The sequence below is a fragment of the Podarcis pityusensis genome (assembly GCF_964106645.2).
Source record: "Podarcis pityusensis genome assembly, chromosome: 2".
Taxonomy (NCBI): domain Eukaryota; kingdom Metazoa; phylum Chordata; class Lepidosauria; order Squamata; family Lacertidae; genus Podarcis; species Podarcis pityusensis.
Window position 1 is genome coordinate 119,558,559 of NC_138029.1, and position 23,504 is coordinate 119,582,062.

General features: G+C 47.1%; 1 protein-coding gene and 1 long non-coding RNA gene across 2 annotated transcripts in view; one reads left to right on the plus strand and one right to left on the minus strand.

Moving 5' to 3' along the window:
- Positions 1 to 23,504, plus strand: part of LOC308470219 — a 149,715-nt gene that overhangs the window by 83,553 nt on the left and 42,658 nt on the right. The window lies entirely within an intron of this gene.
- On the minus strand, positions 1,684 to 23,483 carry LOC308471811 (uncharacterized protein). The gene is made up of 8 exons (XM_080996098.1): positions 22,708 to 23,483; positions 19,089 to 19,847; positions 17,708 to 17,819; positions 16,254 to 17,014; positions 9,486 to 10,169; positions 7,739 to 8,296; positions 5,819 to 5,951; positions 1,684 to 3,917 (listed from the first exon to the last, which is right to left on the minus strand). The coding sequence occupies exons 2-8, from the start codon at positions 19,809 to 19,811 to the stop codon at positions 3,001 to 3,003; spliced, it is 3,888 nt and encodes a 1,295-aa protein (XP_080852224.1). The 5' UTR covers positions 19,812 to 19,847; positions 22,708 to 23,483; the 3' UTR covers positions 1,684 to 3,000.

Sequence of the window (23,504 nt, forward strand, 5' to 3'; positions counted from 1 at the left end):
CAGGCACTCCTGTCTTCCACTGCCTCCCGCAGTTTGGTCAAATTCATGTCTGTAGCTTCGAGAACACTGTCCAACCATCTCGTCCTCTGTCGTCCCCTTCTCCTTGTGCCCTCCATCTTTCCCAACATCAGGGTCTTTTCCAGGGAGTCTTCTCTTCTCATGAGGTGGCCAAAGTATTGGAGCCTCAGCTTCAGGCTCTGTCCTTCCAGTGAGAACTCAGGCCTGATCTCCTTCAGAATTGAGAGGTTTGATCTTCTTGCAGTCCATGGGACTCTCAAGAGTCTCCTCCAGCACCAGAATTCAAAAGCATCAATTCTTCGGTGATCAGCCTTCTTTATGGTCCAGCTCTCACTTCCATTAGATTCACAAAATGTTTAGGGGTGTGCGTACCCCTGTGTCCCCCAGAAAAAAGCACTGAAATTAATATAATATATATTCTCCAAATATTTCTATTAGTTTTCAGTATGGCAAAATACAGATTCGACCAACATAACTTCTTAGAAACAATGGATAAGTATGCACGTTTTGCAATAAATATAACCTGCACTACATATTTAAAGCAGCATCATACTGGAGATAATAGTTTTCCCCTCACCCTATAAAGGGGGATTTATTGTTTAAACCACTCTGTAAATTGTAGCTGTAGGAGGGGAACAGAGGTCTGCTAAGAGCTCCCTTAACAAACCACAGCTCCCATACTTTTGGGGGAAGAAGCTACGATATGGAATCATAGTATTGTGGAGTTGGAAGGGAACCCTGAGGGTCATCTATTCCAACCCCCTGCAATGCAGGACAGTTTAAACCAGTATCATGTAACCAAGATGATGGACTATGCCGAAATGGCAAAGATGATCACCAGGATCAGGCACCAAGACGACAAGAAATTCAGTCAAGAGTGGAAAAAGTTTATAGAATATCTTAAAGACCACTGTGTATACTTAAAAATGTTAGTGGGATTGTTGCAACACTGATAACTGAGTTAAGGTAAAAAACGAGATAAAATGGATTAGAAAAATAGGGGGAAATTGGAAACCGGGGGGGGGGGGGGAGGGAGTCCGATGTGAAAGTATAATAATACTGTTTTAAAAATTGAAATAAAGTATTTCTTTTAAAAAATCCTTATCATGGTGTTTTAAAGGCCAATTTTTAGGCCAATGCCTAAAATGTCAATGGCACTGGGGCAGTCTCCAGCCTGGGTGGCAGCCAACTAACTTCTACTTAAGAGTAGACCCATTGGAATTAGTGTGCCTAAGTTAGTCCTACAACCTTCCAAACTGATTTTCCTGCCCTTTCTGCCTCCTTTATTTTTGCTTATAGGGTTGCTAATCGTTTTTAACTCCTCCTGAGTTAAAGTGGCACGCTGATGAATAGAATTTAAATGGATGGTGCATATGGCGTGTTACATCTGCCGCTGCCTTACACAGAGCCAGGCCATTGCTCCATCTAGCCTAGTGATGGCAACTCTGACTGGCAGCTGCTCTCCAGGGTCTCATCAGAGGTATTCCACATCACATCCTATGCCACACTTTTAAGTCAGGGACAGGGAATGGTTGCCTACCAGATGTTACCAGACAACACCAAGACAGAAACAGGATCCTGGGTGGGGGGTGGGGGAAATGAAAATGTAGGAATGAAGGTAAGAGAAATAATTTCTGTTTGGGAGAAAACTCCAAAATCCACAGCTGAGCGAAACTTTTTTATTAGGACCAACCAAAAATGTCACGAAACATAACGAAGCTTTCGAGTTCTCCAGACTCATCAAGGACAATGTTATGAGAGATTGTGGCTCTCGAGAAATTCTCTCCAGGAGTCTTTTCCTACCTCGATATTCCAAGGATTCGTAAAGGTAAAGGACCCCAGGATGGTTAAGTCCAGTCAAAGGCGACTATGGGGTTGTGGTGATCATCTCGCTTTCAGGCTGAGGGAGCCGGCGTTTGTCCACAGACAGCTTTCTGGGTCATGTGGCCAGCAGGACTAAACTGCTTCTGGCTTAATGGAACACCAAGACAGAAACCAGAGTACATGAAAATGCCGTTTACTTCCCGCCGCAGTGGTACCTATTTATCTGTTTGCACTGGTGTGCTTTCAAACTGCTAGCTTGGCAGGAGCTGGGACAGAGCAATGGGAGCTCACCTTTATGAGCCTCCCAAACCTGTAGACTCTTCAGACCACCACACTAACAGCTATCAACAAGAACAAGGCTAATCGTACTTTGTTAAAACCTGTTTAATGTGCCGTACTTGCGAAGCTCTTTCACAAAGGTACCTGAACTTTGTAATATTGGTCCCTGCCCACCCTACCCTCAGTAACTGTAGATATGCCTCCTTGTTCCATGACAGTGTTCTCAGTTTCCAGGACAGAAGGCCCAAATCTAGTTTGGACAGTCAACTGAAGGCTTGCCCCCCAACTAAGGATTTCAGATGACCCAATTCAAATCACTTTAGGCCGCAATATAGTGTCTCTTTGGCTTCCAAGAGACCTTGGGAAAGGCAAAAACTAGTCCTGTCTCTCTCTGTACCAGAGCTTTCCAAACTGTGTGTTGCGATATTTCAGTGAGTCAGCTGTGGTGTGTAGTTGTGTTGCACAAACGTTCCCCACACACCTCCCGGGGCTGGAAAGGGGTTAGTTTAACCTCCGGTTTGCTAGCAAAACTGAATTACTGTGTCACGAAAGGATGCATGTCTAAAAAGTGTGTCACCAACGTGAAAAGTCTGGAAAGCTCTGCTCAACACTATAATAAAGGTTATATCCGTTGATAAACCTTTTCTAATTTTATTCACTATGTATGTTTCAGTGGAGCAAATGAGAACAAGCAGATGGTTTTCAGAGTTGTGTATTCTTTGTGGTGTAGCAAGAGTTGTCTTTTTGCCAAAGCCGTTTCCCAGTTCCAAGCGTTGACGGCACAGCATTTTTCCTGCGGTTCCTCCCTCGTCTGTGAATTTTCTTGTGTGAAATAAGGTGCGTGCTTTTGGCAAAAAGCTCTTTCCACACTCTGGGCACTTATATGGTTTCTGCCACGTGGGTTTTTTGATGGGAAATAAGAGAGTCACCCCGGCCAAAGCTCTTGTCACACACTGAGCATTTATAAGGCTTCTCCCCTGTGTGGATTCTCTGGTGGGAAGTAAGGTTGCTGCTCTGACTGAAGCTCTTTCCGCACTCCAAGCAGCTGTATGGCTTCTCCCCCGTGTGGGTTCTCTGATGTAAGGTGAGGTGGGCACTCCGACTGAAAGTCTTCCCGCACTCGGAGCATTCAAATGGTTTCTCTCCTGTATGCATTCTCAGGTGTGAAGTAAGGTTCCCGCTGAAATTAAAGCTCTTCCCACACGCTGGGCATTTATGCGGCTTCTCTCCAGTGTGGATTCTTTGGTGTGAAATAAGATGCTTGCTACAACTGAAGCTCCTGTCACACTCTAAGCATTTGTATAGTACCTTGCCTGTGTGGATTCTTTGATGTCTAGTAAGGTGTGCTTTCCGAATGAAGCTCTTTCCGCACTCTGAACATTTATACGGCCTCTCGCTTGAGTGCTGCGTCCTCTTATGTTGCATAAGTCTGGACTGGTCACAGAAGCTCTTGCTGCAGCCGGAGCATTTATACAGCTTCTCTGCTAGGTGGATTCTCTTATGTGAAATAAGGCGTGTGCTTCGATAGAAGCCCTTCCCGCACTCTGAGCACTTATAGGGTTTCTCCCCTCTGTGAAGCCTTTGGTGCAAAATAAGGTAGTCGCCCCGACTGAAGCTCTTTCCGCACTCAAAGCATCGAAATGGTTTCTCTCCTGTGTGAGTTCTCTGATGTCTGTTAAGGTCCGATTTGCAGCTGAAGTTTTTCCCACACACGGGGCACGTATTCGCGGCATCCTCAAATCTTTCCACAGACGCTTCGCTTGGTTCCTCCTCATTTTCAGTCTTGCACATATCTACTGGTGGGAGAAAGAGAGAAATCTTACCCAGTGGAAGTACTGGTTACCTGGAACAGTTATTAGACCCATTATTTCCCTTTTGGCTATACTGGGTTGATGGGAGGCCAAACCCAACCATTTCTCGAAGGCCACAAATTTCCCACCCGTACCAACTTTTATTGGCTGGTACCAGAGGTGGGTAATGCTCAGCACAGGGGCCTGCCCTGCCCCCTGAACCCACCAGTTTGGCTTGCAGTCGTGAAAATATCAAATGGGACTGGGATGGGTGAAGAGGTTTAAATCTCTTTTCTCAGCCTGGGAGGAAGTGGGAAAGAGGGTGGCGAGGTGAGCGGCGGCTCGAAGGTGCCGTGTGCCCAGTAAACACAACAATGGAGATCCCTACATAACCTGCTTAGAGATTTTTATTCTGCTAAGCGGTATCATTGCTTTTAGAAAGATATAAACAAATAAACAACTCTCAGCCAGCTCTTGAAATCCTCCTGGAGAGCACCTCAGACTGCCTTCCACCTCGAGGCCTTCCTCCACCACGATTCCTTTCACAGCCCAGTCTTCTTTGGAGGAAGAGAAATGCCTTCATTTTATTAATTTAAAACTTTTGTATCTCATCTTTTCTTCTGCCAAGAGAGCTCAAGGCAGAAAGCAGTGGCAAAACATGAAATACAATGAAGCACACAGGAACTGTAGTTTGCGAAGGGTGCTGTGAATTGTAGCTCTGCGAGAGATACAAACTACAGTTCCCAGGGTGATTTGGAGAGGGGGAAATGAGTTTTAAATGTATGGTGTGCGCACAGCCCGAGAAACAACAACAAACAACAATGGAATAAAAAGCTGAGAGTATTCAAGTAGTGCCTAAAACCAAATTAAGGGTGCAGTCTTGTACATGTCTACTCAGACCTGTTGCGTTCAGTAGGACTTACTCCCAGATAAGTGGGCAGAGAAGTGGAGACGAGGAAAAGATGCCGCTGCCCCAACTCCATGTAACACAGCCTGACTGGATTGGCAGTTGAATCTTATTTTATTTTTATTTACCAGAAGCCTATGTACCCGGCATTGCTCAGAAATGCCGAAGGTGCCATTTTGAAAGGTTCAGCCCGCCATCTTGATTCAAGATGGTGTCCATGCACAACACCCTGCTCTGTCCTTGCAGGAATTTTGCGCAAAATTTGGCTGTGATATCCAAATGTGTCCAGATCGGTAGAGGATAAACAACTTTCCAAAATATATAGTAGAAATAAATAAAAAAGTAGAAATAAAATCATTCAGCCCGGACACTGAGATCCAGCACTGAGGGCCTTCTGGTGGTTCCCTCACTGTGAGAAGTGAAGCCCAAGGAACCAGGCAGAGGGCCTTCTTGGTGGTGGCGCCTGCCCTGTGGAACGCCCTCCTGTCAGATGTCAAGGAAATAAACAACTATCTTGACTTTTAGAAGACATCTGAAGGCAGCCCTGTTTAGGGAAGTTTTTAATGTTTGAAGTTTTATCGTGTTTTTAATATTCTGTTGGGAGTGGATGGGGAAACCCAGCCAGATGGGTGGAGTATAAATAATAAATTGTTGTTGTTGTTGTATACTTTCCCACTATTCTTGAAAGAATAACATTGACTAGACTACCTCTTTCCCTACAGACCCTCTTGTGTGCTGCGAGCAGAAAATGGAGCCCTGTTGGTAGTGCTAACACCCTCAGATAATAATAATAATAATAATAATAATAATAATAATAATAGGATATTCTATATGGGCAGTTGAATCTTAGCCATTCAGAACTGGCAACGGGAAAAGGATGTTAGAAAAGGGCTGCTGGATCAGACTAGAGGCCCATCAGGGACCTGGGAATATGGAGGAGCCTCAGCTGAGCTCCTCGAGGCAAGGACTCGAGCTCAAAGAAAGGCATATGTCTCCTCACCACACGGACTGGCCTCTCCATCCTCAACTTCCTGCTTGATTACCACACACAGGTGGCCCTCTTCGGAGTCCCACGGAGATTGCCCTGCATCCGAGAAATTTGCATCTTCTTCCTCCTCCTCCTCCAATGCCACCTGCAACAGCAGAGAGCAATCCCTCTTTTTTTTTTTACATTATGGAGCCTGTTTTTAATTTTTAATTTTATTTTAATAAAGAAATAATCTTAAATAAATAAGAATAAAAATGTGCACCCCACCACCGAGACCATTCCATTGGAACTATCCAACCTCCCAAAATTTCAACACCTCTTGCGATGGTTTGACCCCTTTCTGTTTTAACAGTACAAATTCTACAAACACCTTCCATATCTCCTCAAAATCATTTCTCCTGTGTATTCCCCGTCTTACCTTAATGGCACATGTTCATTTATCATTAATAGCTATATCCCACACCTCTTCATACCATTCTTCCATTTTATATTCACCTTGCCCCTTCCACTTCCTAGCTATAATAGTGCATGCAGCTGTCAATAAATTTGTGAGCAAGTCCTTCATAGCCTGCGAACCTTCCACTCCATTGTAAATTGATGATAATGCTACCTCTGGACTTTCAGTCAGCTTTAACCCAGTGATTTCTGTTAAACACCCTTTGGCAAAAAAAATGTACATATTTACACCCCCACCGCATGTGAACGTAATTCCCGGTTTCCTGGCATCCCCTCCAACATAAAACCGAATATTCCTTGTTTATTTGATTTAATTTGACTGGCATTAAATATCATCTCCAAAATAATTTATAATAATTTTCTTTTATTCTTATTTATGCTTAAGAGTAAGAATAAGAGCAATCCTTTCAGACTTGGGTGCTTCCGCAAAAAACGTCGGGTGCTTCCACAAGAAACATTGCACCTAACTTGGCCTTCAAGGATGGCGACTAACAGATTGAGATTGAATCCTGACAAGACAGAAGTACTGTTTTGGGGGGACAGGAGGCAGGTGGGTGTGGAGGACTCCCTGGTCCTGAATGGGGTAACTGTGCCCCTGAAGGACCAGGTGCGTAGCCTGGGAGTCATTTTGGACTCACAGCTGTCCATGGAGGTGCAGGTCAATTCTGTGTCTAGGGCAGCTGTTTACCAGCTCCATCTGGTTTGCAGGCTGAGACCCTACCTGCCCATAGACTGTCTCACCAGAGTGGTGCATGCTCTAGTTATCTCCCGCTTGGACTACTTGCAATGCGCTCTATGTGGGGCTACCTTTGAAGGTGACCCGGAAACTACAACTAATCCAGAATGTGTCAGCTAGACTGGTGAGTGGGAGCAGCCGCCGAGGCCACATAACGCCGAGGCCACATAACACCGGTCTTGAAAGACCTACATTGGCTCCCAGTACGTTTCCGAGCACAATTCAAAGTGTTGGTGCTGACCTTTAAAGCCCTAAACGGCCTCAGCCCAGTATACCTGAAGGAGCGTCTCCACCCCCATCGTTTTACCCGGACACTGAGGTCCAGCTCTAAGGGCCTTCTGGTGGTTTCCTCACTGCGAGAAGAGAAGTTACAGGGAACCAGGCAGAGGGCCTTCTCAGTAGTGGCACCCGCCCTGTGGAACGCCCTCCCACCAGATGTCAAAGACACCAACTACCAGACTTTTAGAAGACATCTGAAGGCAGCCCTGTTTAAGGAAGCTTTTAATGTTTGATGTATTATGGTATTTTAATATTTTGTTGGAAGCCGCCCAGAGTGGCTGGGGAAGCCCAGCCAGATGGGCAAGGTATAAATATTATTATTATTATTATTATTATTATTATTACTATTATTATTATTACAGCCAAGGAAAATGAGGCACAAGGCGCAGTCCATCAGCAACCTCAAGCTATACTTCTCTCTCATCCCTGGCCCTGTGTCGCACATAGGGAAATAGTTTCACCTGTTTCTCCTCTCTCTCGGCCTCTTGCCGCCTCAGCAGGAACTCCTCGGCCAGGGCCACCGCCTGGGAGCAGGTCTCCGGGTCCTGTCCCCTGACCCAGCTCTGCATCTCCGGCTGCAGGACAGCCAGGAACTGCTCCAGGACCAGCAGATCCAGGATCTGCTCCTTGGTGTGTCCTTCGACCGCCAGCCACCCTCTACAAAGTTTCTGGAGTCTACAGTAAGCCCCTCTCGGCCCCTCGGCCTCCTGGTAGCAGAAGTGCCTGAAGTGTTGGCGGTTCTTCTCCCTCCTGATGGTGTCCTGTCGCAAAATGGCTGCCTTCACCTTCCCATAATCCCCTTTGTCTCCGGCCTCCAGGCTGCTAAAGGTCCTCTCGGCTTCTCCTCTGAAGACAGGCAGGAGCCGGGCTGCCCATTCTTCCGGGGGCCACCGGCAGGCTTGGGCCACTTGCTCAAAGGAGGCCAGGAAGGCCTTCATGTCATCCCATGGCGCGGGCTCCTCTGACCACTGTGGCATTTTCCAGCCTGAGTGAGGAGACTCGACCATCTTCAGGGACTCCTGTCAATCAAAACAGATATTTCAAGCCATGGGGCTCCATATTGATGAAAAAGGAAATTCACCTAAGGGTCAAAGCCACCGTTGCTTGGCAGTGTTTTCCAAACTTGAGTCGCCAACTATTTTTGGACTACAACTCCCATCGTCCCTAGCTAGCAAGACCAGTGGCAAGGAATGATGGGAATTGTAGTCCAAAAACAGCTGGAGACTCAAGTTTGGAAAACACTGGGTTAGAGTGTTGGACTAGGACCAGACTTCAAATCGTCACTCAGTGATGAAGCTCACTGGCTGACCTTGGGGGAATGCAATTAAACGTAACTAAGAAACCCTTCTGAATAAGTTCAGGATGTCAGTAACCCCTCTAGTCCGTCATCCTTAAATAGCTCAGTCAGTAGAGCATGAGACTCTTAATCTCAGGGTTGTGGGTTCAAGTCCTGACGTAGGGCATACGATTCCTGTATTTCAGGAGGCTGGACTAGATGACCCACGTAGTCACTTCCAGCTCTAAAATTCTGTGATGTATGCGACAACGGCCGCAAGAGTTCTGGTAGCACAAGGATGGAAGACTGAAGAAACCCCAACTAAAGAATCATGGCAAGAAAAATTGATGGACTATGCAGAACTGGCAAAATTGACATATAAGCTACGGGACAAGGATAACTGTGACTTTAAGGTTGAATGGGAACCTTTCACAAAGTATTTGAAGACGCAACAAAGCGAACTGGACTCCTTGGCAGGTTTTGAATAAACATTCACAATTTTTTTACTGATAATAATCAGCTAAATAGTTTGAGGAGCTATACAACTTTGTAACATGCAGAAAACAGCATTATTAAAGAAACCAAAGACTTGGAACTGAGGGAAGTCGGGGGGTGGGAGTTCTGTGTGGGAGGGGGGAGGGAGGAAAAATGGGGGGGGAATAAGGATATGTTTTTGGATAATATGTCTTGTTATAATTTTGAATAAAAAAAATAAAATAAAAATAAAATTCTGTGATTCTTTGATTCTATCCTGTTATCACAATGGCTAGCCAGACACCCCCAAGGAAAGCCCCCAAGCATGACTTGTGGCTTCAAGCAACTGGTATTCAGAAACATACTGCCTTTGACCATGGCAGTAGTAATGTCGTAGTAAGAAATATTTAAAAAATAGCTCTATGCCGCACACAAAGATTGCAACCCATGGGTGTCACCTGTTTCTCCTGCCCCTTGGCCTCTCCTGGCCTCAGCAGGAAATCCTCTGCGAGCGACACCGCCTGGGGACAAGCCTGTGGGCCTTGTTCTTTGACCCAGTTCTGCATCTCGGGCGGCAGAATGACCAGGAACTGCTCCAAGATCAGCAGCTCCAGGATCTGCTCCTTTGAGAGCCTCTCCACCTTCAGCCACCCGTAGCAAAGTCCCCGGAGCCGTAGGTACGTCCCTCTGGGCCCCTCGGCCTCCTGGTAGCAGAAGCATCTGAAACGTTGACGTTGCTCTTCCCTCTTCTTGGCCTCCGCTCTCAAGATGGCCGCCTTCACTTTCCCATAATCCTCTTTGTCTTTGCCTTCCAGCCCACTGAAGTCCTGCTCAGCATCTCCCGTGAGGGCTGGCAGGATTTGGGCCGCCCATTCTTCCCTGGGCCACCGGCAGGTTTTGGCCACTCGTTCGAAAGAGGCCAGGAAAGACTTTGCGTCGTCCAACGGCTCCTCGGGCAACTGTGGCTTCTCCCACTCGGACCGAGGCAACTCCATTTTCTTCAGGAGCTCCTGCCATGGGGCTTCTGTCGGCTCCTCGCCTGGCTCCTGCTTCACTTGCCCTCCTGGAAACCTATGCAAGAATTCCTTGATGCTCCCATCCTGGAGGAAACCTGCGCTTTTCCCTTTTCTCCCTGGCGCCTCCTGCAACGTGTCGCCTGTGGTGTCTTGATTCCCCATTTTCATTCTCGAGTGGCTTCACAAACGTAAGGGCACGTTACGGACAACCCTAGAACAAATCGATAGGCATCCTGAGCTTCTGCCTAGAGAATGAAAAGGGTAGAAACAAAAGAGAAAATGAATTCACAAGAGAAAGCTCTAATATTGCAGCCACTTGCGTATGCTAAAAAATGGTAACTGCATGCGAGTTATACTGAAAAAATCTGCATTTTTTTACTCTTTTGTAGTTTTAATACTATCACCTATTAATAAGGGAGAGACTAAGTCCACACCATACATTTAAAGCACATGTCTTCCCCTCAAGAATCTTGGGAACTGTAGTTTCTTAGGAGTGCTGGGAACTGTAGCTATGCAACTACATTCCCAGGATTTTTTTGGGGGGGGGGGATAAACAGTGTCCACGAAGCCTTTGCAACCATACGCCAGTGAAAATGTCGTGGTCCCTGGCCCTTTTTCTTCTTTGTATGTAGTAAATTTCCGCCTTTCCTCTCAAAGGAGCCCGGGGCCACAAACAGGAGCAAACAATCCAAGATAACAATCAAAACGTTTTGAGCATCTAAAGAAACCAACCTAAGCACACCTAAAATACTTTTAAAGAGTCACATGTGAGCCACCCTCACGGAATATATATATATATATATATATACACACACATATACATATATATATATATATGATAATAATTTCAAGGCTGTGAGGAGCAGCATCTTTTCAGCCATCAAATGCCTGGGTGAACAGGAACGTTTCGGGTACACACACACACACACACAGAGTGCTTTTTTCTGGGGGGATGCAGGCATACCCCTAAACATTTTGTGAATCTATGTACTCTTGTCCGTTTACTGTATTTTTCCTGATTTGAACTATAAAATGGTGATTTTCTGGAGTCAAAATGAGTGTACCCCTTAACATTTTTAAAGAAAAAAAGCACTGTATACCATATTCAAGAGGATCTATCTATCTATCTATCTATCTATCTATCTCCTGAATGTTGATAATGAATGGGAATTCCCCCTACCGGAAACCCTGGAGAGCTGCTGCCAGCCAGTGTTGACAATACAATGCTAGAACCCACTTTACCTAGGTATGCATAGATCTGCATCTGTACCTATATATTTCCTTCCTTCCATAGAGGGGTCCTGCCTCCTTTTCCAGATCTAGACGGAGCTGAGTGGGAAGAATCCTGCTGTGCCAGGATCCAAAGGGTGGGGAGGGGGGAGCTATGGGGGTGCCCCTTTCCTCCTGAACCCCTTCCCCACTTCCTCCTCCGCCCCCTCTCCCTGCAGCCCCTCCATGCTCACCCCTCCATGGTGCACACACTTTCTTCTTCTTGCAGGGAAAAAGGATCTTCCCAGGCGCCCCCTCCTCCCACGACAGGAAAAGACCCTTTGCCTGCTCCCCCCCCTCATCTCACCCCCCCCCTCTCTCTGCTGTCTTTTCTAGGAAGCAAAGCTCGGTTGGTTTAACCCCTTTTGAGCTCTTGCTCCGGGAAACGTCATTTCCCCCCTATGGCTGGCAGGGACGTCGCGAAGGGGCCTCTTGCGCAGAATCAGAGAATCGTAAGACTTTTGGGAGGGGTCCCCAGGGGCCATCTAGTCCAGCCCCCCGCAGTATAGAGGTGGGAGCAATAGGGTCAGACTAGATGACCCTCGGGTCCCTTTCTACAGTTCTTAAATTCTGAGAACAGGCTGGCTTCCTGCGGCTCAGCTGCAGCAAGGCTGGAGCCAAATGGGTGGGAATCGCGGGGAAAGGGCAGATTGCCGGGGAAGAAAATCTGGGAGGAGCTGTCCTCCCTTGGAAGTGTTTCACTGGGAGCCGGAGCAACAGAGGAACCTGCCTTCTTCCGAGTCAGATCAGGACGTCTGCACTGACTGGCAGTGCTGTCCTGGGTTTCAGGCGGGGTGGCGCTTTCAGCCCTATGGAGATGCTGAGTATTGAAACGTCTGCATTCAAAGATTATGCTCTTCCACTAAGTTGTTCTGCGTTTCCATCCTAGGTTTTACATCTATCTGTCTGGGATCCTGCACTGAGCAGGGATTGGGCTTTGTTGTTGTTGTTTAGTCGTTTAGTCGTGTCCGACTCTTCGTGACCCCATGGACCAGAGCACGCCAGGCACTCCTGTCTTCCACTGCCTCCCGCAGTTGGGTCAAACTCATGCTGGTAGCTTCGAGAACACTGTCCCACCATCTTGTCCTCTGTCGTCCCCTTCTCCTTGTGCCCTCCATCTTTCCCAACATCAGGGTCTTTTCCAGGGAGTCTTCTCTTCTCATGAGGTGGCCAAAGTACTGGAGCCTCAGCTTCAGGATCTGTCCTTCCAGTGAGCACTCACGGCTGATTTCCTTAAGAATGGATAGGTTTGATCTTCTTGCAGTCTCCTCCAGCACTATAATTCAAAAGCATCAATTCTTCGGCGATCAGCCTTCTTTATGGTCCAGCTCTCACTTCCATACATCACTACTGGGAAAACCATAGCTTTTACTATACGGACCTTAGTTGGCAAGGTGATGTCTCTGCTTTTTAAGATGCTGTCTAGGTTTGTCATCGCTTTTCTCCCAAGAAGCCGGCATCTTTTAATTTTGTGACTGCTGTCAAAGACCACCAAAGCCTAGAATTAATGCTGTACAGTATAGGGAAGTTTTTAATGTGTAATGCTTTACTGTGGTTTTATAAATTGCTGGAAGCCACCCAGAATCGCTGGGGCAACTCAGTCAGATAGGCAGCATAGAAATATGACTACTACTACTACTTGGGGCACTTTACAACAACTTTTTTTGCCCAGATTTTGTTTTTAGGTGTGTAGGTTTTGCCTGTTTTTTTTCAGGCAGGGGGCACTGAGATTGCCAGTTTTTTTTTTTTTTTGATGATGCAGGCAGGTTTTCCATCATGTGCAAGAGAGGGAAGTGCCTCTTTGGGGATTAAGCTTGCTGCTGCAGTTTTTGTATTTTAAAAAAATGCATTTTAAAATTGATCAAGAGGATGGAGCAGCTCTGCTATGAGGAAACATTAGAAAATTGGGGACATTTTAATTCAGGGAAAAGGCAAGTAAGAGGGGACATGAAAGAGGTGTAAGCATAGCATGGAGAAAACAAATGGAGACATTTTTATCTCCCATCATGCTAAAACTTGCAGACACTGAGTTTTCCACTTTGGCATGGTGGGGGTAAACTGGGAAGGAGAATTTGTCACTGCAGCACAACTGAAATATGACTACAGCTCCTGATCCATTCTCAAGTTGGTGTTCAGGATTTTTAGTTTGCCACAGAACTCTTTCCAGCTTAAATGTGTTTGGCTATCGGCTGTGGAAGATACCTGGTCCATCTTTTTTGCAGACTCCACCACATTCTTGGGTTAATCTGGGTTCACTATGCACCTCAGCTGAACCAGTGACAAAGACAACAGACTCCAAACTAGCTGAAGCAAATTAAATATTTTATTGATATACAGTGCTCAACGGAGGATTAGTAATGGGTGGGTGGAGAATCATTGGTCTACAGTACACCATGAGCAGTAAAACACAATGGAAATAATCTCAGTGATCATATACATAAAAAAGGTAAAGGTAAAGGACTCCTGGATGGTTAAGTCCAGTCGCAGGCGACCCTGGGGCTGCGGTGCTCATCTCGCTTTACAGGCCAAGGGAGCCAGCGTTTGTCCACAGTTTTTCTGGGTCATGTGGCCAGCATGACTAAGCCGCTTCTGGCACAACAGAACACCGAAACCAGAGCAGTGCATGGAAACGCCATTTACCTTCCTGCCGGAGTGGTACCTATTTATCTACTTGCACTGGCGTGCTTTTGAACTGCTAGGTTGGCAGGAGCAGGGACCAAGCAACGGGAGCTCACCCCGTTGCGGGGATTCGAACCGCCGACCTTCTGATTGGCAAGCCCTAGGCTCTGTGGTTTAGACCACAGCGCCACCCGCGTCCCTTATATATATAAATAACTCATTAAAAATAGTGGCATAATAATGAACAGACTCACCCAAAGTGAAGTGACTCATCAAAGCAATTTGAATGCCTGCCTCTCCCTTCCAAAAATCCCCTCCAGCCCATCTAGGTTTTTTAAATATTTTTTTTTCCCCATGATAAAATCAACCTGAGATTCAGGAGTCACAAGAAAGACATCTCAATATTTTTTGTTTGTATGCTAACATATCATACAAGCACTTGTTTCAATCTCATAAAATCAGGTGTTGAACACCAGAGAGAGCGGGAAACTGATCTATTTGCTGCCCTGTTTAAATCTACAGTGATAATTTATTCAGTCCTCAGTTACACGGAATTGGACCATTTCTTTATTTTACTTCTTATCCTTTTGAAAATATTTAATGATATTTTAATGTTGTAGATTAGAAACTCCATTCCATTTTGCACTGTTACTGCACAACTAATGGTTCCATCTGTGCTTGAAAAAATCACCATCGGGAGATGTGATACCTGCACTGGAATGCCATTTTTTTACATTAAAGCATTTGTATGTTGCTGTTTAGCTTAAAGGGACACCGGAGTAGCTTACAAAAATCACTGGTAAAAGTGACATAAACACCATGGAGATCAGGAAGTGGTACTAAGTCAGCGGTGCAAACTCCTTCACAGGAACAGCGATAAATATGATGGTACATACTCAATGGAAAGAGAAGGCACTCTGCACACGCTTAAGAGCAAATGACATTTACAGGAAAGGTGCGTTGCCCGGTCCAGCGCCAGCTTTCTAAGGCAATAGCAGGATGTGAAAACAGGCAGCAGAGTCTCAAAAACTCCCCTCAAGCGCTGTCGCGGTATTGGTGTACTAACAGCACTGCGAACCTGTGGGATAGGGTAAAAGTCCAAGTCCTTTTAGCAGGAATTTCACCGATAATCACCCAGAATAAACAATTTATTTGAGGGGCGATTGTATGGGGGGCGGGGCGGGGGGAGATCCCAGTAACCCGAAATCCGAAATGAATGCGATGAGAATTAAACGATCTCGTAAGGTGACTCCCACCCAAGTCAACCCCTCCTTCGCCCCCCTTCTCAGCTGCTTCGACTCTGGGCGACTCCTCGCTCAGCTTCCGTAGGAAACGGAAACGAAATGAGCCTCCAGCCCATCTGGTTGAAAGTGCCCTAACCCCCCATGATTTCCCCAGCCGTTCTATGCTGCTCAACGTTCTGGAATAACGTTCAGAGCTACTACCTACCCAGTGCAATGGGTCTGTGGCTCTCCCAGCAGAGGTAGAACAGGGAGGGAGGGAGGAACAAAACAAAGAAAAGGAAGAATAGAAAAAGGAAGTTGGTCCTTGGACAATACATTCAATATTGATCCGAGATGGGGAACGGTTTCATCGTTTGCATTATGGGCTCAGAGCTGGACACTTCAACCCTCACCAAGTTCCCAAACTTTCCTAGGGCAGAGGGAATTTGTGACCCTCCAGATGGACTCCAACTCCCATCAGCTCTGGCAGCCAGCGTGTCATGTGGTCAGGGATGATGGGAGTTGGGGGTCCAGCAAGAACTGAAAGGCGAGAGATTCCCCTTGCTCTGTTCCAGCAGACAGTAGCATTGCCAGAGATGTGTTGCCTGTGTTTGCTGAGCCACAACCGCCAGCAGTGTTGGGGCTCCAACGATCAGGCAATTGGCAGGGGCCTGCAAACCTCCTGCTGGCCTATCTACAACGCCTCCCGTCTGGGCCGAAGGTTCCCCATTGCTGGTTTGCTGGTTCTCGCCTGAGAAACACACATTTCAAAATCAGTTGAAGTAAATTCCCGTGAAGAGAGAAAGCTGGATCCTGTATCTATTTATATATAAAAATATCGGAAGCTGAAAGCCATAGAAAAAAAGGGGTGTCTCCGTCGAGCGGCAAAAGCTATGTAATCGTGTCCTCAGACACAACCCCCCCAGTGGGGGAACTCTGCAGCTTAGGGATGTCAGAGAGAAAACCCTCTTCGGAGCCACCGCCCTCCACTCAAAAACCTCTGAGGGTGTGGAGCTACCAAGGTCAGCACCCAAAGGTGCACAGGGAAGGAGGAAGCCCCTTCAGATATCATTTCCTCGCCCTGTGGAGGTTTCTATGCCATGTGGGTTTTCTCATGTTTCATCAGGAGCCACTGCTGGCTGAATCGCCTCCAGCAGTGGGAGCATCTGTAGGGCTTCTCTCCCGTGTGAGTCCTCTCGTGCCGCACGAGGTCCGAGCGCTCGAAGAAGGTTTTCCCGCACGCCGAGCACTTGTGGGGCTTCTCGCCCGTGTGCTTCTTCTTGTGCTTAATGAGGTTCCAGCTGTACACGAAGCTCTTCCCGCACGTGGAGCAGGGGTACGGCTTCTCCCCGTCGTGCGTCCTCTCGTGCTTGAGGAGCAGCGAGTTGCGGCTGAAGCACTTTGCGCACGCCGAGCACTGGAAGGGCTTCTTCTCAAAGTGTGTGGCCCTCATGTGGGCGATCTCGCAGAAGGCTTTCCCGCAGAAAGAGCACATGCGCGACTTCTCAGGTCTCAGAAGAGGGCTCTCCCCGGCGTCCTGAACCTGTCCCCCGCCATTTTGGGTTCTTTCAAGTTGGCCAAGCCTGGAGTCTTTGCCGAAACCTCCCTCTGGAATTGCGCAGGGCTGTTCTTTAGGCCTTGAGGGGCGTTTGCCAAGGGCCTCGTCTGCTACCCCAGGAACGGATCCTCCGGCCCGATTCCTCTGGCGGTTTCTTTGCTGCCTCTTTGGGGTATGTTGGCTCCTGCCTGTTTTGCCCACCTCCTCAGCCAGGGAAACGGTCACAGTTGCTCTCCCATGGAGCGCCTCAGGCTCAGAAGACTCCAGAATTTTCTCTCCACCTTTGCTCAGCTGCACATAGCCTTTCAGAATATAAAAAAAGGTGGTGGTGGGGAACCAAATTAACAGAACTGACCGCAGAATATATATTTTTTATTCCACTTTTTTTTAGCATCTTGATTTATTAGGAATATCGGCCTATGATCCTGGGTCCTTCAAATCTTTTCCTGGTTTTGGAATTAAGATAATTATTGATTGTTCCCACGATGGAAGGATCCTTTCACCCTCTATTACTGAATTATATAATACTTTTATTTTAGGAATCAATATATTTTTTAATACTTTATTCTGTTCCCAATCCATCTGCTCCTGGGGTTTCCCCCCCTTTTAGCTTCCCTATAAATTTCTCTATTTCTTTTTCTGAAATTGGTTGTTCCATAATCTCTCTATCTCTACTTTCTAGCTTTATCTCTCAGTGTGTCTCGATATATTCTTTCATCTTCCCCATAGAATTGTTACCTGCTGAATATAACTCTAGGCAGAACTCCTGAAATGCTCTCAACTTATCTTTCATCAAATTAGTTATTCCACCTCTAACCTCGCTCCCAAAGGAGCCCATGGCCACAAACACATCAGTGATCAAACAACACAATTAAAAAAAGAAAATCTTCCACTATATACTTCAGTTAAGTTTTGTCCGGACACTTCTTAAAATATTAAAGCTAAATTTCACACAGTGGTTCCCGGAATCCAGGAGCAGGAGAAATTAGGCTTACCCAGCACCCCAGCACCCAGATCTTGCTTGGTTTTCTTCACCTCCACAGGGCTGGAGGGAGATGGTTCAGTCTTTACAGAGCACACCACCATCTCCTCAAACTTTGCCAGCTCCTGAAAAAGAAACAAGGATCCTTTTTTAAGAGCAGGGAAACAGGAATATATGCTGAGGTACAAGTACCAGAAAGTACAAGTACCAGAAAGGGATGCGGGTAGTGCTGTGGTCTAAACCACAGAGCCTTAAGAACTTAATTCGTTCTGGATTAAGAACTTAATTCGTTCTGGAGGTCTTTTCTTAACCTGAAACTGTTCTTAACCTGAAGCATCACTTTAGCTAATGGGGCCTCCTGCTGGCGTTGTGCCATCGCTGCACGGTTTCTGTTCTCATCCTGAAGCAAAGTTCTTAACCCACAGGTACTATTTCTGGGTTAGCGGAGTCTGTAACCTGAAGCGTCTGTAACCTGAAGTGTCTGTAACCCGAAGTACCACTATATATGTTTTATCTGTTATGTAACCTAAGCCTGCCTTCAGGAACAACTCTGTAAACCTGAATGAATCTGATATTAAGTAAAGGGACCCCTGACCATTAAGTCCAGTCACAGACGACTCTGGGGTTGCGGTGCTCATCTCGCTTTATTGGCCAAGGGAGCGGGCGTACAGCTTCTGGGTCATGTGGCCAGCATGACTAAGCCGCTTCTGGCGAACCAGAGCAGTGCACGGAAACGCCGTTTACCTTCTTGCCGGAGTGGTACCTATTTATCTACTTGCACTTTGATGTGCTTTCGAACTGGTAGGTTGGCAGGAGCAGGGACCGAGCAACGGGAGCTCACCCCGTCGCAGGGATTCAAACTGCCGACCTTCTGATCGGCAAGCCCTAGGCTCTGTGGTTTAACCCACAGCGCCACCCGCATCCCTGGATAGTACAATAGTTTATGTTAATATGATTCAGATTCATGTGTGTTTCCTTTAAGAGGGACTGAAAGGGATTATCAACCAGGAAAGTATAATTACTGATAGGACTCAAACGAGTTAGCAACCCACTTGTCGCTGCATAAACTCAAACAGGAGATCGTTTAAACTCTGCTAAATTATATAAACGTTCCCACAAGCCTGTGGCCCTCCAGGTCTCTCACCTTCGCCCTCAGGACTCTTCTCAGACCATACCCCCTCCTCCGTTTCCTCCCTCCTGGATGAAATGCGTCTTTGAACTGCAACGCTCTCTCTTGCTTGTCTGGTTGTATGTGTAGGAACCTTCAATTCTCTCATAGCTGACTTGCAGCTTCTTATACAAACAAACATGTGGCCCCCCAGAAGGGAATGTGGCCCTTAGGCCATCAATGGTCCCCACCGCTTGCTGTTTGTATAAGGATGAAACACTCTCACCTGCACTTCCCATCTCTTGGTCTGCTGCTGCCCCTGGAGGAAGTCCTCGGCCAGGGCCACCGCCTGGGAGCAGGTCTCCGGGCCGCACTCCCTCACCCTGCTCTGGATCTCCGGTGGAAGGATGGTCAGGAACTGCTCCAGGATCAGCAGCTCCAGGATCTGCTCCTTGGTGTGCCTCTCCACCTTCAGCCACCGGGAGCAAAGCTCCTGCAGCCGGGTGTAGGCTCCTCTGGGCCCTTCAGCCTCCTGGTAGCAGAAGCCCCGGAAGTGTTGGCGCAGTTTCTCTCTACCGATGGCGTCCCTTTGCAAGATGGCCGCCTTCACTTTCCCATAATCCTCTCTGTCTCTGGCCTCCAGCCCACTAAAGGCCTGCTCGGCTTCTCCCCTGAGGGCCGGCAGGAGTCGGGCCACCCACTCTTCCTTGGGCCACCGGCAGGCTTGGGCCACTTGCTCGAAGGAGGCGAAGAAGGCTTTGGCGTCGTCCCAGGGGATCGGCTCCTCCAGCTGAGGTGCCCAGCCTAACTGAGAAGCCTCCACTTTCTTCAGGAAGTCCTGCCACTGGGTTTCCCAGCGCTGCAGCTGCCCATCGCTTGGTTCCTCCTTGATCCGAATTTCTGGTATTTTCTGCAGATCTTCTCCGATAATCACAGCCTGGAGGACGTCAGGAGCTTCTCTGACACTTTGCAAGATGGCCTTTTGGCTACGACTCGCTTGCTCCTCCATCTCATCCCAGAGTTAAACTCTTGTATAGAAGCTTCTCTAGATTAAAACCAAAATATATACAATATTGGCTGTTGTGGCTGCTTTGGCAGAAGGCAAGGAGCTCCATAGTAGGTGCAGCCTTTGCAAGATGGCTGCCTTCACTTTCCCATAATCCTCTCATATTCCCAGAGCCAATGGGAGAAGGAGAAAAGTAAGGCCTGGGGGCCAGATCCGGCCCAATCACCTTCTAAATCTGGCCCATGGACAGTCCGGGAATCAGCGTGTTTTTACATGAGTAGAATGTGTGCTTTTATTTAAAATGCATCTCTGGGTTATTTGTGGGACATAGGAATTCATTCATTCCCCCCCCAAAAAAAATATAGTGTGGCCCCCCACAAGGTCTGAGGGACAGTGGACCAGCCCCCTGCTGAAAAAGTTTGCTAACCCCTGGCTTAGAGTTACAGTTGTGGACCACAGGTATGAAGTTTACGGCATGCAATGCCTTAAGAGAGAATATTATGAAAATGATATACAGGTGGTACATAACCCCAGTCAAGCTTGCAAAAATCTACCATTTGCCCGATAATAAATGTTGGAAATGTAAAGAAACTGAAGGTACATTCTTTCACCTTTGGTGGACGTGCCCAAGGATTAAGGTTTTCTGGGAGATGATTTATAATGAATTAAAACAGGTATTTAAATATACCTTCTTGAAGAAACCAGAGGCCTTCCTCCTGGGCATAGTCGGCCAATCGGTGTTAAAGAAGGACAGAACTTTCTTTATGTATGCTACAACAGCAGCAAGAATACTTATTGCAAAGCATTGGAAGACACAAGACCTACCCACACTGGAGGAATGGCAGATGAAAATGATGGACTACATGGAATTGGCGGAAATGACTGGCAGAATCCGAGACCAGGGAGAGGAGTCGGTGGAAGAAGATTGGAAGAAATTTAAAGACTACCTACAGAAATATTGTAAAATTAATGAATGTTAGAATGATGTTGGATTGAAGTTAAGTGGTTTCTAGCTGTAATGGTATAAAAGAATATGGAAAATTGGATTTTTAATACGTAAAAACCTAATGCTATAATATATTAAGATTAAAGATCAGGATTAAAAAGGAGGGAAAGGAATTGCTGGACTAATAAATTGAACTGGAATACAAAAAAGGGAGGTATGAGGAGGTCCGGGAAACAAGTAAATGAAAGAGAAGTGATGAAAAGATGGAATTGTTTTTAATTGTTTTTTTTTTTTGTATTTTCTATTTTTCTTTTTTCTAATTTTCTCTTTCTTGTTTATGTATCCTTCTTTTGAAACCTTAATAAATATCATTTTAAAAAAAAATAGAGTTTGACCCACCCTGCAGCCTCTGGTCCCACGGAAATGGAATCAGCCACAGTATCTCTGGAGACTGCAGAGCCAGGATCCTTTCCCTACAAAGGCTGGATCAACAAACCCTTTGTTATCAGGGCATAAGTGTCCAAGGCATATGAAAGACTCGGGGCTAGTTGTTCACACAGAATGTGCCTGACCTAGAGAGGCAAAAGTTGGCCCACCTACCCAAAGACATGAGCCATCAGCAGGCTTGGGGGAAACTCAGAGGTTCCCAAAAGTAGGGGGCGGGGAAGATCTTCCGAAAACATCTCAATAGAGACTGAGCATTCGGAGTGGCCATGAAAGGCGGGGGGGGGGGGGGGAGAGTGAAACCACAAGCGGAAGGCGGAACGGAATAGAGTATCCTGGAATGGGTGAGCTGAGGGTGTGTGTGCACCAAAGAAATTTATCCTAACTTTCTACCCTCGGAAAGTATCGAAGCAACTTAAGGAAGTTAGAAAGTTGACACCAGTCTTAAATCTCTTTTTTATCTACTGCCATTTTAACTTTTTGAACATGTTACGTTATCACTATGCATTTTCCTTGGTGTTAATTTTATCATTTCATCTTTAATGCAAATGCTTTGAGGCTGTTGCTTTTTACAATCATGCATTAAAAAAGTAAAAATAAAAAATCAATTAAAAGCTAAAAAAAGAGGGTAGGAACCCTGACATGCAATACAGCATGCTTAAAATGCTGGCGCCACCCACTCACAAGAGCGGAGTATCCTCAGGGAAACCCCCAAGTAGGGGGGGACTTTAAGGGGGGAACCCCCCCCAAAAAAACAGCCCAGGAGAACTGAGCATGCTCAGTAGCCATGGAATGCTGGCAGAGTGTTGCGGAGGGTGGGAGGAAGGATGGAATGGAGTGCGGAAGGCGCTGCCTTGCTGTGAAGGGGGTCGCAGTTTAGAAGCAGAGAAGGTCCCGGGTTCTAATCCCAGGAGAGACACCTTCCTTCCTACCTAAAACCCTGGAATGCTGCTGCTGGTCAGTGCAGGCGGCCTTGAGCTTGACAGACCAATGGTCTGACTCAATGATAAAACAGCTTCCAATGTGTGTGTGTGTGTGTGTGTGTGTGTTTTGGGGATGTGTCTCGCCATGGAACCAGATCCAGTGTTTTTTTCATGAGGCTACGCAGGGGTACGCATACCCCCTAAACATTTGGTGAATCTAAGTTTGGCCTCATTGAGGGGCAGTATTTCACTATGAGTAGGAAAATGAGAGTACCCCTAAACATTTTTAAAGGAAAAATCACTGACCAGATCTATTCCCCCCGCCCCCGATACTCCATTTCCCGGCATTGCAAAAACAAAAACACCTCCACCTTCCCGAAAAGAAAAGCGTTACTGCGTGGAGGATCCATTTTCTGATGTGGAAGGAAATGAGCGCGAGAGATTTCGCTGGGGTCAGAGTTAGACCTCCCGTGATCAAAGCACAGGGGCTGAAGATGCGTTGCCTTCCCCCACCCCCCAAAAAGTCACTTCATCTTCTTCTGTCCCCCCACCTTTGGAGATCCGCCTCTGCCCTCCTGCAACTCACCTCTCCACGCACTGAGATCTTTTCCCCTTCCTTCCTCCTCCTGTTTTTTGTTGGTTTTTGGGGTTTTTTGCAGCAGGCGAATTCAAAACCAAACCCCACCCCCAACAGGGAAAAAACCTCGAGTGTTTTCCATCCAGCCAAAAAAAACACAGCACTTTATTTGGCCCCTCTAGCAAACCAAGCACTCGGTCACTTTAACCCTTTGATGCATTTGCAGACGGTCTGATAAGCATGTTTCCCTTTTACAGGGTGGGGAGCCCAAGGGCCGTATTCCCTTCTGGGCAGCCTTCCGGGGGCCACATGCCAATGGTGGGCGGGGCCTGGGGCAAAAGCGGACTGAATGAAAGCTTCACCTCTCGACTGTTGGCTAGTTTCAACGGTGGCTGGTGCCCACTGCAGCTGATAGGGCAGAAGCCCAGGAGCCCAACAGTAGGTGGCGCCAGTGAGGCAGCGGCAGGCAGAGCAAACCAATTCTAGGGTTGCCCCCATCCTCCTACCTGCTGAGTTATGCAAGGGGCAACACTGAGAGGAGGAAACCGACAGACAGCAGTTCTCTTTGGCTTGGTTGCAAGAAAAAAGGCAGGCAGGTGGGGGCCACCTGGCACTGGTGGGGCAGTGCCCCATTTGCCCTCATGGACCAGCATCTCCACAGAGGGGTGCAGTCTGGGAAGAGTCCTGAGGGTCAGAGAGGACTGGAGGGCCAAATTTGCCTCCAGGGCCTGAAGACACACACACACACACACACACACACACACACACACCACTCTCCCCATCCCAGCATGACATAAAAGTGCTTA